The sequence below is a fragment of the Elgaria multicarinata genome, chromosome 19 (assembly GCF_023053635.1).
Source record: "Elgaria multicarinata webbii isolate HBS135686 ecotype San Diego chromosome 19, rElgMul1.1.pri, whole genome shotgun sequence".
In the NCBI taxonomy this organism is placed as follows: domain Eukaryota; kingdom Metazoa; phylum Chordata; class Lepidosauria; order Squamata; family Anguidae; genus Elgaria; species Elgaria multicarinata.
In genome coordinates this window covers 4,879,129-4,891,430 of record NC_086189.1, presented here as the reverse complement: position 1 = coordinate 4,891,430, position 12,302 = coordinate 4,879,129, and the positions used below count along the sequence as shown (strand labels likewise).

At 48.0% G+C, this 12,302-nt stretch overlaps 2 protein-coding genes across 2 annotated transcripts in view; both read right to left on the bottom strand.

Annotated features, from left to right (window-relative positions):
* Window positions 1–2,577, bottom strand: part of ENG (endoglin) — a 69,531-nt gene extending 66,954 nt beyond the window's left edge. The window contains exon 1 of the mRNA XM_063144644.1: window positions 2,240–2,577. Within this exon, the coding sequence (XP_063000714.1) occupies window positions 2,240–2,303 (64 nt within the window). The 5' untranslated portion in view covers window positions 2,304–2,577. The remainder of the gene's footprint in view (window positions 1–2,239) is intronic.
* PTRH1 (peptidyl-tRNA hydrolase 1 homolog) overlaps window positions 1–12,302 on the bottom strand; it is a 295,083-nt gene that overhangs the window by 234,784 nt on the left and 47,997 nt on the right. The gene's annotated exons all lie outside the window — the stretch shown is intronic.

The following is a 12,302-nucleotide window of genomic DNA, read 5'->3' as shown; positions in this document are numbered from 1 at the left end:
GAAAATCAAGATCAAGCGAGCTTTTGCCCTTCTGCTCCACGGGAGGTTTCTGTCCTCCCTGTTCCCAGTCTGTGGGAACAGACTGCTGGACTAGATGGACCCTTGGTCTGATCCAGCATGGTTCTTCTTATGTTCTGATAGACAGAAGCATTTTAAAAATGGAAAGATGGGATAGAAGTACTTTTATGCCGTAATCCTATACACACTTACCTGGAAGTAAGTCCCACTGAACTCTATGGGGTTTACTTCTGAGTAGATATATGTACGATTGTATTGTTAAAGCCTGTGATGAATTAACAACCTTTCCCTAGGCCCTAAGCAGGGAGAGGTTCGTGCCAACACGGCAGGCCCCTTCTGTTAACAGACCCTGGAATCTCTCCTCACTAATCCCAACACACACATGCAAGCACATAAAGGCAGTCGTGGCAGGACACGGCTTCAGGTGACATGTGCACACTAAAGACAAGAGCGCCTTGGGGCACGTGCAGAAGGCTTTACACTGCAAAAGGAACCAATACTCTCCCAGACTAGAGACCAAAGTTCAGAGATATGGGCTCAGGGCTCCTTAATTAGTTCCCGAATTATTTGGGCATGGAAGCAAGACACACTCAACTAAGAAGAAGACAAAAAGGGGAACCCAAGAGGCAACTTCACCCATGCGTCTTTGGAGCCTCTCTTGGTTATATAGTTCATGGGGAAAAGGAAAGGAAAAGAGGCATTTGTCATGTCAATGAGCATTCTGGCCAAATACCGGGTTTTACATTTGCACAGAAACAAAACAAGAAACTTTAAGCCGCGCTGCGTGAAAATGTAAGAGCCTTCCTTCCTTTCTGTTTTTCTCTTTTTTCAAAGATCTTCATTAACACTATTTAACGGTAAACACTTCCGAAGGTTCTGGAACCGAATGGCTATGCTTTCCTATCTAAGAGCGCCGCCAGCCCTCCACTAGAGAATAATAATAATAATAATAATAATAATAATAATAATAATAATAATAATAATAATAATAATAATTGCATTTATATCCCGCCTTTTTTCCTCCAATGAACTCAAGGCGCCTTATATAATCCTCCTCCTCTCCATTTTATCCCCACAACAACAACCCTGTGAGGTAGGTTGGGCTGAGAGGCTGCGACTGGCCCAAAGTCACCCGGTGGGTTTCCATGGCTGAGTGGGGACTAGAACCCGGATCTCCAGACTCCAAGTCCAACACTTTAGCCACTACACCACACTGGCTCTAGAGATGCCGCCTACATCTTTTCCAACGCCCCAAGAAGGGCGCTAGCCCCCCACCCTGCCTCGCTCCTCCAGCAGTCCCCTAAGCTGCCTGACTCCCCAGCCTGCCGGACCTGCGCCTGATGCTTCGGAGCCTGTGAAGTTGCACGGTGGCATCGGCGGCTGGAGAGAACCGGGCGACTCTCCCGGAATCAACGGGACTCGCTGACGAGTCCACACATTTCAGGGCCCCCCGTAAGAAACCGAGTGGAAAAAAAGAACCATAACTCCCAGCATCCTTGATCATTGTCCTTGCCAGCTGGGGCTGATGGGAGATGAAGTCCTGAACATCTAGTTTGGAGAAAGCGGTCTGGAAGCCTTGGCCGCTCACTCCCATTATGGCTAATTCTTCACTTAAGCAGCCCTGCGCCGTGGCTCGACGGTAAAGTCCCCACTTTACATGCAGAAGGTCGCAGTTCCATCACCGGCAGCATCTCCAGGTAGAGCTGAAAAAATCCCTGCCTAAAACCCTGGAGAGCCGTTGCTGCCAGCCAGTGTCTACAGCACTGGCCTAGATGGACCAAGGTCTGACTCCGTATAAGGCAGCTTCTTATGTTCCTAGTTAATCCAGCTTTTCAAAACCATGAGGACTGGCATCTTATTTTATTTTTAGCTGGGAAAAACCCTACTTGGAACCCTGTCGAGCCGCTGCTGCCAAACCGTGTCAACAATATAGGGCTAGATAGATCGACAGTTTATAAGACAGCTTGTTTGTTCCTCTGATCGCTTCTGGAGGGGACTCCCATTTTGCATTATATGTCTATAACTTCTCTGACTGATTTTCCCCTTCTGAGGTCTTTTGATCCTCTTTTCCCTTCCTGTGCTTGATACAAAGTCCCCCTTTCCAGCTGCATTCGGACAGCTGCAGGATAGCCAAGGGCTGGCTACTGCAAGCACTTACGGCCACTTGTGGCCAGATTTGGAAAAAATAAAACACCCCAGTGCGGCCAAGAGAACCACTTACTTGCCCCCAGCATCGCCGCGCCCGAGGCCAGAAGGAGCACCGCTAGGCGCTGCGCTGTCTCCATGATGCCACAACCCGTCGCGCTCGCTGCCGTCTCCTCTTTGGCCGCCTCCTTGGCGACTTTTAGCCCGTGTCGAGGGTCAGGGGTCCAGCAACGGAGACGTCTGCTGGGCGTTGCGCGACGGGACAGAGGAGAAGCACCTCGCCTTTTCTCCACTCCAGCCTCGGTCCGTTTTGGAAAGATCAGAGGACCGGAGACGACGGGGGAGCAGGAAAGGACACGAACGGGGCCGGATTGGGGCTCTCCACAGAGGCCAGTGCGTCTCTCTCCTCGGAGCTCCGCCGCCTGAATGCTTGATGCTGGCTAGGCTCAGCCGTGATGACCCACCGAGGCAGGAAATCGACTCCCTTTCGAGGGAGGCCTGCCAAGACTTTGGCCTGCCAAAACAGCAAAAGGAAATGCTGTTCTTTGCTTCTTCTTCTTCTTTTTTTTTTGAAAAGAAAAAAAGGGGGGGGGGATTTCTTCAAAGGATGCAAAGAACAAAACAAAAAACAGCGGTTGATCACGCACTGACGGCAAGAGGCAGCCGGTTGCACAACGGGCCCACGTGGACCACAGGCAAAGAAAGCGACAAAGTTCCCCTTTTTATTTTAGGGTTGCCTGGACTTGGGGTTTGACCCCGTTTGAGGGGGCTTTGAAGCAACCTCCTCCCTGAATTATATCAGGGTGAGAAGGGCAGGGGCAAGGAAAGGCGGGGGACGCCCACACGCTGTTCCCACAAGGCCGATCCGTGGCCTTCTCGCCCCGTCGTAAATTTTAAAACTTTCCTCTTTCCGCGCCCGTCCCAGTCAGGTGGGCTGTGCGGCAGACACCGAGACGGGCGTGACAAATCTAGGTTGGGAACACGTGGGAAAGAGGGAAATAATTCCCTTTAAAAACCAGCAACACTCCCGGCTCCAAGCGGCCCAGGCTCCGTCCCCTGAGTCTCCCACCCAGAGCCTCATGAGATCTAGTAACCTGCTCCTCCTCCTTACATTCGGACAGCCAAATGGGATGAGTTTACCTTCCAAACATCTCTGTTAATACCTACGGTTCTCACGGCCTTCCCCCCGCTAAAGGCTTTGTGCGGCCCTGTGCATGGGAGATTTGTTTACATGATGATCGCCTGGTTTCCACCCATTTAAAAGCCGGGAATAGGGTTTGCTCTTCCGGCAGAGATAGAACAATATAGCCATCCCCAACCTGGTACCCTCCTAATATTTTGGGCTACAATTCCCATCAACTCCAGGCAGCGTGGCTCACGGTCAGGAATGGTGGAGGTTGTAGTCCATCTGGAAAGCACCAGGTAGGGGAAAACTGGACTTAGAAACAAACCCATAACTAGACCGAATTCCATTTGGGGGAAGCACTTGGGCCCCCATTTCATGAGTGGGCGGGGCTTGAGGCCAAAGGCAGGGCCAAAGGCTGAAGGGGTGTGGCCAAAATACCAAAAATATCAGCATAGTAGAGCTCAACGCTCTTGCTGCCAGTAACTTAAGCCTTAGAAGAGGCAGATCGACCTTTTAGAATTCAGGAAACAAATTGCACAAAGCCAGAAAACCACGCAATGATGTGTGGTTGAGAAAGGGGCGTGGCCAGGAAAAAGTGGGCGTGGCCACTGCGAAACCCCACAGGGCCAGACTGGGACCCTAGGAAGGCTGGATTTACCTCCCAAGAGGGCTGGATTATACCTCTGGGGCCCTAGTTCCTCCCCCACTTACACACACTATCCCTACTATTGACTGTTCCTCAACATATTAACTGCTCAGCGACTCCTATTGCAAAGTGGAGACGCTCCCCTAGGAAGGAAGGTTACAATACCTGGGACTGTTTAGCTTGGAGAACAGTTGAGTGAGGAGAGATGCGATGGAGGTGTACAAAATTATGCCTGGTGTGGAGGAAGTGGATAAGGAGACATTTTTCCCCCTCTCCAATAATACTAGAACCCAATGGGGTCCTCCCATGGAGCTGGTTGATGGGAGATTCAGGACAGAGAAGAGGAAGTCCTGCATTGAGCAGGGGGTTGGACTCAATGGCCTTGTAGGCCCCTTCCAACTCTGCTATTCTATGATTCTTAGTCCTTCTTCACACAGTGAAACTATGGAACTCACTGCCACAAGATGTAGTGATGGCCACCAATTTGGACAGCTTGAAAAGTGGGTTGGATAACTTCCTGGAGGAGAAGGCTATTAATGGCTACTAGCCCTGATGGCTATGTGCTACCTCCAGTATCCGAGGCAGTATGCCCATGTTGTTGAGGAATATGGGTGGAAGGGTGCTGGTTTCCAGATGCAGGTAGTTGGCTACTGCGTGAACAGAATGCTGGACAAGATGGAGCCTTGGTCCGACCCAACAAGACACTTTTTATGTTCTTAAGGTGTGAAGTGGTATTGCCACACGCAGTGCTGAAAGCACCTTGAAGAACTCCTTTAGAGTTCAGTCTGGTTCTGACTGAAACCCAGAGTGGATTCACAGCCCCACTGACCTCAGAGCCACCACCCTCCACTGGCTGTAGGTGTTCAACAGGGGAACAGGCTTGCTCCAGTGTGGTGTAGTGGCTAAGGTGTTGGACTGGGAGTTGGGAGATCCGGGTTCTGTTCCCCACTCGGCCATGGACTGGCCCCACTTTGGGCCAGTCACAGACTCTCAGCCTAGCCTACCTCACAGGGTTGTTGTTGTGAGGATAAAGTGGAGAGGAGGAGGATTATGTACGCCGCCTTGGGTTCCTTGGAGGAAATATTGCGGGATATAAATGCAATAATAAATAAATAAATAAATAAAGTATTTAAGCAGCGGTTGAACTGGCATCATTTCTCAGGGATGCTGTACTTACATTCTCCATTACTGATGGTCCGTTGAGAAGGAGGTTGGATTGCATGACCTCTATGATTAAAACTCCACAATTCCAACTCTAGGATTCAAATTGTGTTGGCTTCACTACCTGGAATTACAGGGTGTCAAAGGGAACAGCCTCCTCTGCTCACCCCCACCCTGGACCTTGTAGGAGCGGGGGAATTTTGGGGTGGAGGTACAGCTTTTCAAACAGAAAGAGAAAAGCGGCATGTGCCAGAGTTCCTGCTTCTGTGCTCCTATTAAGGGTCAACATAGTTGTATTATTGAGGCCTTCCCATTCGTTATTTGCGTCTCGGCCCTTTGACGCCTCCCCGTGAAAGAGTGTTCTGCGTGAAAATGTACATATGTGTGTGTATATGAGGTCTGGGTAGTCACATTGGTGGGCATATGCTTCGTCCATTTTCTTCTGCTGCTCCTTATGCCTGGAACGCTCTTCCAGAACATTTGAGAACTACAAGTTCAACTGCAGCTTTTAAAGCTCAGCTAAAAACCTTTCTCTTTCCTAAAGCTTTTAAAACTTGATTTTGTTCTGACTTTATACTGATAGTTTTACCCTACCCAGTGCCTGTTTACCCTACCCTGTGCCTGTTTGCATTCTCTTCCCCTCCTTATTGTTTTATTATGATTTTATTAGATTGTAAGCCTATGCGGCAGAGTCTTGCTATCTACTGTTTTACTCTGTACAGCACCATGTACATTGATGGTGCTATATAAATAAATAATAATAATAATAATAATAATAATAATAATAATAATAATAATAATAATGTCAGCAGCCATTCCCCCCATGTTGAAATGTGCCCTGCCCATTGCTGGCATTTATCATCATCATCATCATCATCATCATCATCATCATCATCATCTGCCACCCTATAGCCGAAGCTCTCTGGGCGGTTTACAAAGATTAAAAACAGTGAACGTTAAAAACAAATATACAAAATTTTAAACCATAAAAAGTAGGGCTGTGCACAGACCCCCCGATCCGCCTCGATCCGCCTAGGGTCCGCTGTGGAGCTCCGGCTCCGAATCGGAGCTCCGCAGCGGCGGGGGCGGTGCCAGGTAAGGCCCCCCTCCCCCTTGCCCCTTTGCCCCCTTACCTGGCTCTGCCGCTGTCGCCAGTATTCATTTAAGTAACTGCTAAGAATTTCATTTAAGACAGTATTCATTTAAGTAACTCTGTATAGAAAAAAAACCCCCTCAGCATATGCTGTTAAATGCCTGGGAGAAGAGAAAAGTCTTGACCTGGCACCGAACAGATAACAATGGTGGCACCAGGCGAGCCTCATCGGGAAGATCATTCCATAATTGTGGGGCCACCACTGAGAAGGCCCTCTCCCTCGTTGCCTTCCGTTGAGCGTCCCTCAGAGTAGGCACCAGGAGGAGGGCCTTAGATGTTGAGCGCAGTGTACGGGTAGGTTCATGTCGGGAGAGGCGCTCCGTCAGGTATTGGGGTCTCAAGGCATATAACCACCACCAGCCCAGACATTCTTGCCTGGAGCCAGTTTGGCTGTTATCCAAAAAGCAATTCCCTAGCCCTGCTCTTATGGCATAAATTCATAAGATTAGGGATATGGAGCTTACTGGACATTTGCTCCTTTTCCTGCAAGCCGGTCCCATTTGATTTCATAGAATCATAGAATCATAGAATAGCAGAGTTGGAAGGGGCCTACAAGGCCATCGAGTCCAACCCCCTGCTCAATGCAGGAATCCACCCTAAAGCATCCCTGACAGATGGTTGTCCAGCTGCCTCTTGAATGCTTCTAGTGTGGGAGAGCCCACCACCTCCCTAGGTAGCTGATTCCACTGTCGCACTGCTCTAACAGTCAGGAAGTTTGCATCAAGTTGGGCTAATTCGCAAATTTTCGTCTTTAAAAAAATTCACGTGCACAGCCATTTGCGCAAATGGCAGCTGCGATTTGCATAATCTGTGCAAATTGCTGCCGGAATTTGAGCAATTCGTGCCAATTGGAATCACCATTTGTAGATATTACAGAAATTGCACCTGTAATTTGTGCAAATGATACAAACGGCGTTTGAAATTTGTGCAAATTATCCAAATGACGAGTGAAATTTGCGCAATTTGCCATTTGTGCAAACAATAACAACAACAACAACGCACCAGAAAAAAAGTTCTGTGATTTTGGGAAGAAGCTCACAGCTTGGCTCACAAATGCAAGTCAATTTGGGGGTGCCACGGAAATCCTGCGAGCCCTAAAAGGGCTGGATGTCCTGGTGATGGACAGGAGGGCATTGACCATCACAGTCTAGTCTAAAAAGGGCCCAGAGGCACCGCTGCAACCAGACGTGTGAATTACTTACAATCTCTGTCGTTCTGAATTCGCATGGTTGTCTCTTGGCCAAGGCCTGCCACCTCTTGGGCAGCTGGAGAAAAGCAGGAAATGTTTTCGACGGAGCAAAGGTGGGATCGCCCGTTCCCAGCCCCCATCCTCGACTCCTTCTCTGCGCCCTGCTGAGCTTGCTAGCCTCACACCAAGAATTTCCTGGATACTTTGTTTTTGTTTTTCCAGCAAAAAACGACAACACCTAACTCTCTAGACATTTGAAGTTTTCAGGCTCCCGGGAGTCTTTTGATTGTGATCCTGTTTGCAGACTCCAGTTCCTTTGAACACCTTCACTTTCCTCCCCAGCTCAGCCAGCTGGCAAGGGGATGGGAAGGAGATTTGGTTCATGAATGGAGAGGTCACCGAAGGATGCGATCCGGCAGGGGGTGGGGAGTGGTGGAAGAAAACCACCCTGTGTTAGCACCCTGTGTGCTGGTCCTCATTGTAAGATGTAACCTAAGGTAGTTCCTAGTAGGGCTGTGCCCCGCTCCGATTCGGATCGCGAATCCGTAGTGGAGTGACCCAATCCGCCTCCGCCAAAGGCGGATCCGAATCGGGTCAGTGGAGCTGTGGATTGAGGCGAAGCGATTCGCCTCCATCCGGAGCTCCGAACTCAGGTAAGTGGTGGGGAGGGGGGCTCACCTGCTGCTGCCACAGTCCGTACAGCGATGGTGGCAGAGCCAGGTAAGGGGGAGGGGGAGGGGGCCTTATCTGTGTTTGTCACGGTCCGGTGCTGGCTTCAACTGGCCTGGGCCTCGGTTGAAGCCGGCGCTGGACCGCGACGGACACAGGTAAGTGGGGGGAGGAGGGCTTATCTGGCTCCGCCGCCGTAGTCCATGCGGCGACAGCGGCCAAGCCAGGTAAGGGGGCAGGGGGAGGGGGGCTTATTCTGCCCCCATTTTGACCACCCTTTCCCACTTACCTGCTTCCACTGCCCCTCCAGATCTTGCTCCGCAGAGCGGAGCGGGACAGGGTCAGTTCGGGCGTGATCTGAAAGTTCCGGATTGGGCCATGAAGCGGTTTGGAGGGTCCGTGCATAGCCCTAGTTCCTAGTTCCCGATTCCTAACACCTAGTTCCTTATTTGATGCTAAAGTTGCATGAGCTGCCTGAATAAGGAGTTCACGGATTCATAGAATCTAAAGTGAACTTGGAAGACATTAAGTCCAGGGCTGGTAGATCTCTGGATGCTTTGTATTATTATTATTATTATTATTATTATTATTATTATTATTATTATTATTTCTCTCTTTTCTTGCTCATGGCAGTTTTTCTAGATGGACAAGCAGGAATTTCCTGACTATTGAGCATGTTTTAAGTATGACTGCTTTCTGGATGTTGGTGTGGATGTGTTTTGCAAGGCCCAGTTTCTGAAAGTTTTCTTTATATATATTTTTGATGTGACTAACGGAATAATTGTTACTTTTGCCTGTTGCTGTAGTGGTGTATATTTTCATAGCCAGTGGTGTATATTTTCCTCTCTTTTTCTCTTCCTTTTCTACAACATTTTTGTCATTCGGTATTGCTATGTCAATGAGGTATGTGTTTTTTTCTTTTTTGTCTATATGTTATGTCTGGTTGTCTTGCCTGTATGAATTGTTCTGTCCCTGTATATTTTATGATTTGCAAATTATTATTATTATTATTATTATTATTATTATTATTATTATTATTATTTCATTTCAATAGCCAAAGCTCTTTGGGCAGTTCACAAAAAAGACACATCATTCCAACACTGAAATCTTGCTATAAGGATCTGTGGCAAGTAGGCATAGCAGAAAACTGGCCAAAAGCAAAAGCAACACACCTGGCTTTTATAAAATATGGCAGGATACACACACAGAGACGCACACACTGATCATGGACATACACAGCAATATTTGTCAAACCCTTTCCTCAGACAATGGAAAAGAGACCAAATATAATTTATGATGATGAAGAATTATAAAGAAAACCCCCAGGAGTCTTATCCCGACACCCAACAGTTTAACAGCCCCAGTGTCAAAAAGGCTCCGCCCATTTCTAAATTAGGTTGCTAAGAAAGCTTTGGGAGAAAACCAAGAGTGGATTTTCATGTGACCGGACTGCCCGCTCAGTTTTGGGACAACGAAACAAATTCTTGGGCAGTTGAGCATGTGCTCAGAGGCACTCTTGTTCTTTAATTCGAAGAGGATGGCTCCCTTCCTCCCAAGCCACCATTTTGCACCTGGCCCCAGTTAGTGGATCTCGGGGGTCCTACTAGTATGTCCCGTGACTACCTGCCCTGACTTGGTCTAGTCAATGTGGGATTTGTGTTGCAGGATGTAACCCCAGCATCCTTGACAGATGGCAAGGATTAAATACCTCCACCCCATCTCCTTTCCCCACACTCCAAATTCTGTTTTGAGCCACCCCATATCATACACCTTCATGTCTGGGAGATGGCCCCCTTTCTGACGTATCAGGAGTCTTTCGGCTCCAAACCGCTGGTTTTGCACAACACGCTTTGACACACAACGCCTTCAAGGAACCCTTCAAAACAAGGGACAACGGGGCAGTTCAGAACTGCTTGCAGACAGCAAGGCTGCTGTTACTTCCATGTTCCTTATTTTAGGGTGACCAACTGTCAGGATTTCCCCAGATTTGTCCTGGTTTTTGTTCTTTCCATAGTGTCAGGGGGGATTTTCTATCATTTTCAATAATGTCCTGGAATGGCACACCTTCCTCTTTAAGGCTGCCATTAGCATGGCAGGAGGGAATGACATGCTTTCTTGAGGCACATCATTCCCCCACCCCGAGCTCCAATTGAGGTCTCAAAGGGGAAAGTGGGTTATTCGTGGACATTATAGAAAAGGCCCCAACTGGAGTGGATGGTGGTGGTGCAGAATGAAATCCTTTCCCCTCCTCCACTCCAATCGGGTTCTTTAGGGTGGCAGGGGAATAACGTACTTCCTGCAGGACTCAGAAAGCTGCTTCCACACACACACACTAGGTGTCCTCTTTTTTGGTCTCCCAAATATGGTCACCCTACTTATTTGATTTTAGAGCAGCACCAGCAGCCAGAAAAGGAACCGGAATTTATACGTCCTTCCACCTCAAGATATGCTCTGGGCTAGCACTGGCTTGCAATGAAAACGACCATTTTGAATCCACTTCACATTGGGGGGTGGGGCAAAATAAATGAGGGCATTTTGCAAAACCCCAAATACTTCTATAACTGAAAGCAGAACCGAAGGTTTAAAGAGAGCCTCGGCTATGGGGAGGTATATAAATGTAGTAATAATAATAATAATAATAATAATAATAATAATAATAATAATGGATTGGGTTGCACCCTGACTGTACAAATCTGTGCATGTCTGATCAGAAGGAAGTCCCATGGAATCCAATCGGGTTTACTCCCAAGTAAACATGCTAAAGAATCATTGAGATGAAATCAGTGAAACAATGCTTTTGGTGTGTGTGTGTGTGTGTGTGTGTGTAAGAGAGAGAGAGAGAGAGAGAGAGAGAGAGAGAGAGAGAGAGAGCCTGTTCAGACAACATGCTAAATCATGGTGGTTAAGCATTTTGAGCCAAACATTATGGCTTAGTGTGTCAAGTGAACTGTTTCTAACAATGGTGGCTACATAACCATGGTTTAAATATGCTCATGAACCATTGGCTGCAAAAGGGTTAGCAGCCTAACCATTAGGGTGACCATATTTTGGAAACCAAAAAGGAGGACAAAATGGCCGCCCTCAGGAGGCGTGGCCACCCCAACATGCCCACCCCCAAGGCGGTGCCAACTCAACATGTCCGGCCCCCATGGGGGCATGGCCTCGGTCACATTTATTTATTTATTACATTTTTATACTGCCCAACAGCCGAAGCTCTCTGGGCGGTTCACAAAAAGTAAATGATAGCAACCAATGAGTAGCAAAGGCACACAACTACTATAATAATATACTAAATACTAAAAAAGGAACTTACACTTATATAAAACCATTTCTTTATTTTTTATAACATAATAAGCAACCACAACAGTCATAGTACTAGGGTGACCGTATTTGGGAGACCAAAAAAGAGGACTCCTAGTGTGTGTGGGGGGGGAAGCAGCTTTCTGAGTCCTGCAGAAAGTACGTTATTCCCCCGCCACCTTAAAGAACCCGATTGGAGTGGAGGAGGGGAAAGGATTTCATTCTGCACCACCACCATCCACTCCAATTGGGGCCTTTTCTATAATGTCCACGAATGACCCACTTCCCCTTTAAGACCTCAATTGGAGCTCGGGGTGGGGGAATGATGTGCCTCAAGAAAGCATGTCATTCCCTCCTGCCATGCTAATGGCAGCCTTAAAGGGGAAGGTGTGTCATTCCAGGACATTATTGAAAATGATAGAAAATCCCCCCTGACACCATAGAAAGAACAAAAACCAGGACAAATCTGGGGAAATCCTGACAGTTGGTCACCCTACTAACCATGGCTTAGCACATTGTTGGAACAGGCCCAGAGAAAAAGAGACCGAGAGAGAAAAAGAGACATTTCATGAAACTGTTTCTCCACAACTGAAAAGATACATTTCACAAACTTTTGTTCAGATCACTGTTTCTCACCCACCCTACACACCATAGAATCATAGAATAGCAGAGTTGGAAGGGGCCTACAAGGCCATCGAGTCCAACCCCCTGCTCAGTGCAGGAATCCACCCTAAAGCATCCCTGACAGATGCTTGTCCAGCTGCCTCTTGAAGGCCTCTGGGGTGGGAGAACCCACAACCTCCCTATTTAACTGGTTCCATTGTCGTACTGCTCTAACAGTCAGGAAGTTTTTTCTGATGTCCAGCTGGAATCTGGCTTCCTGTAACTTGAGCCC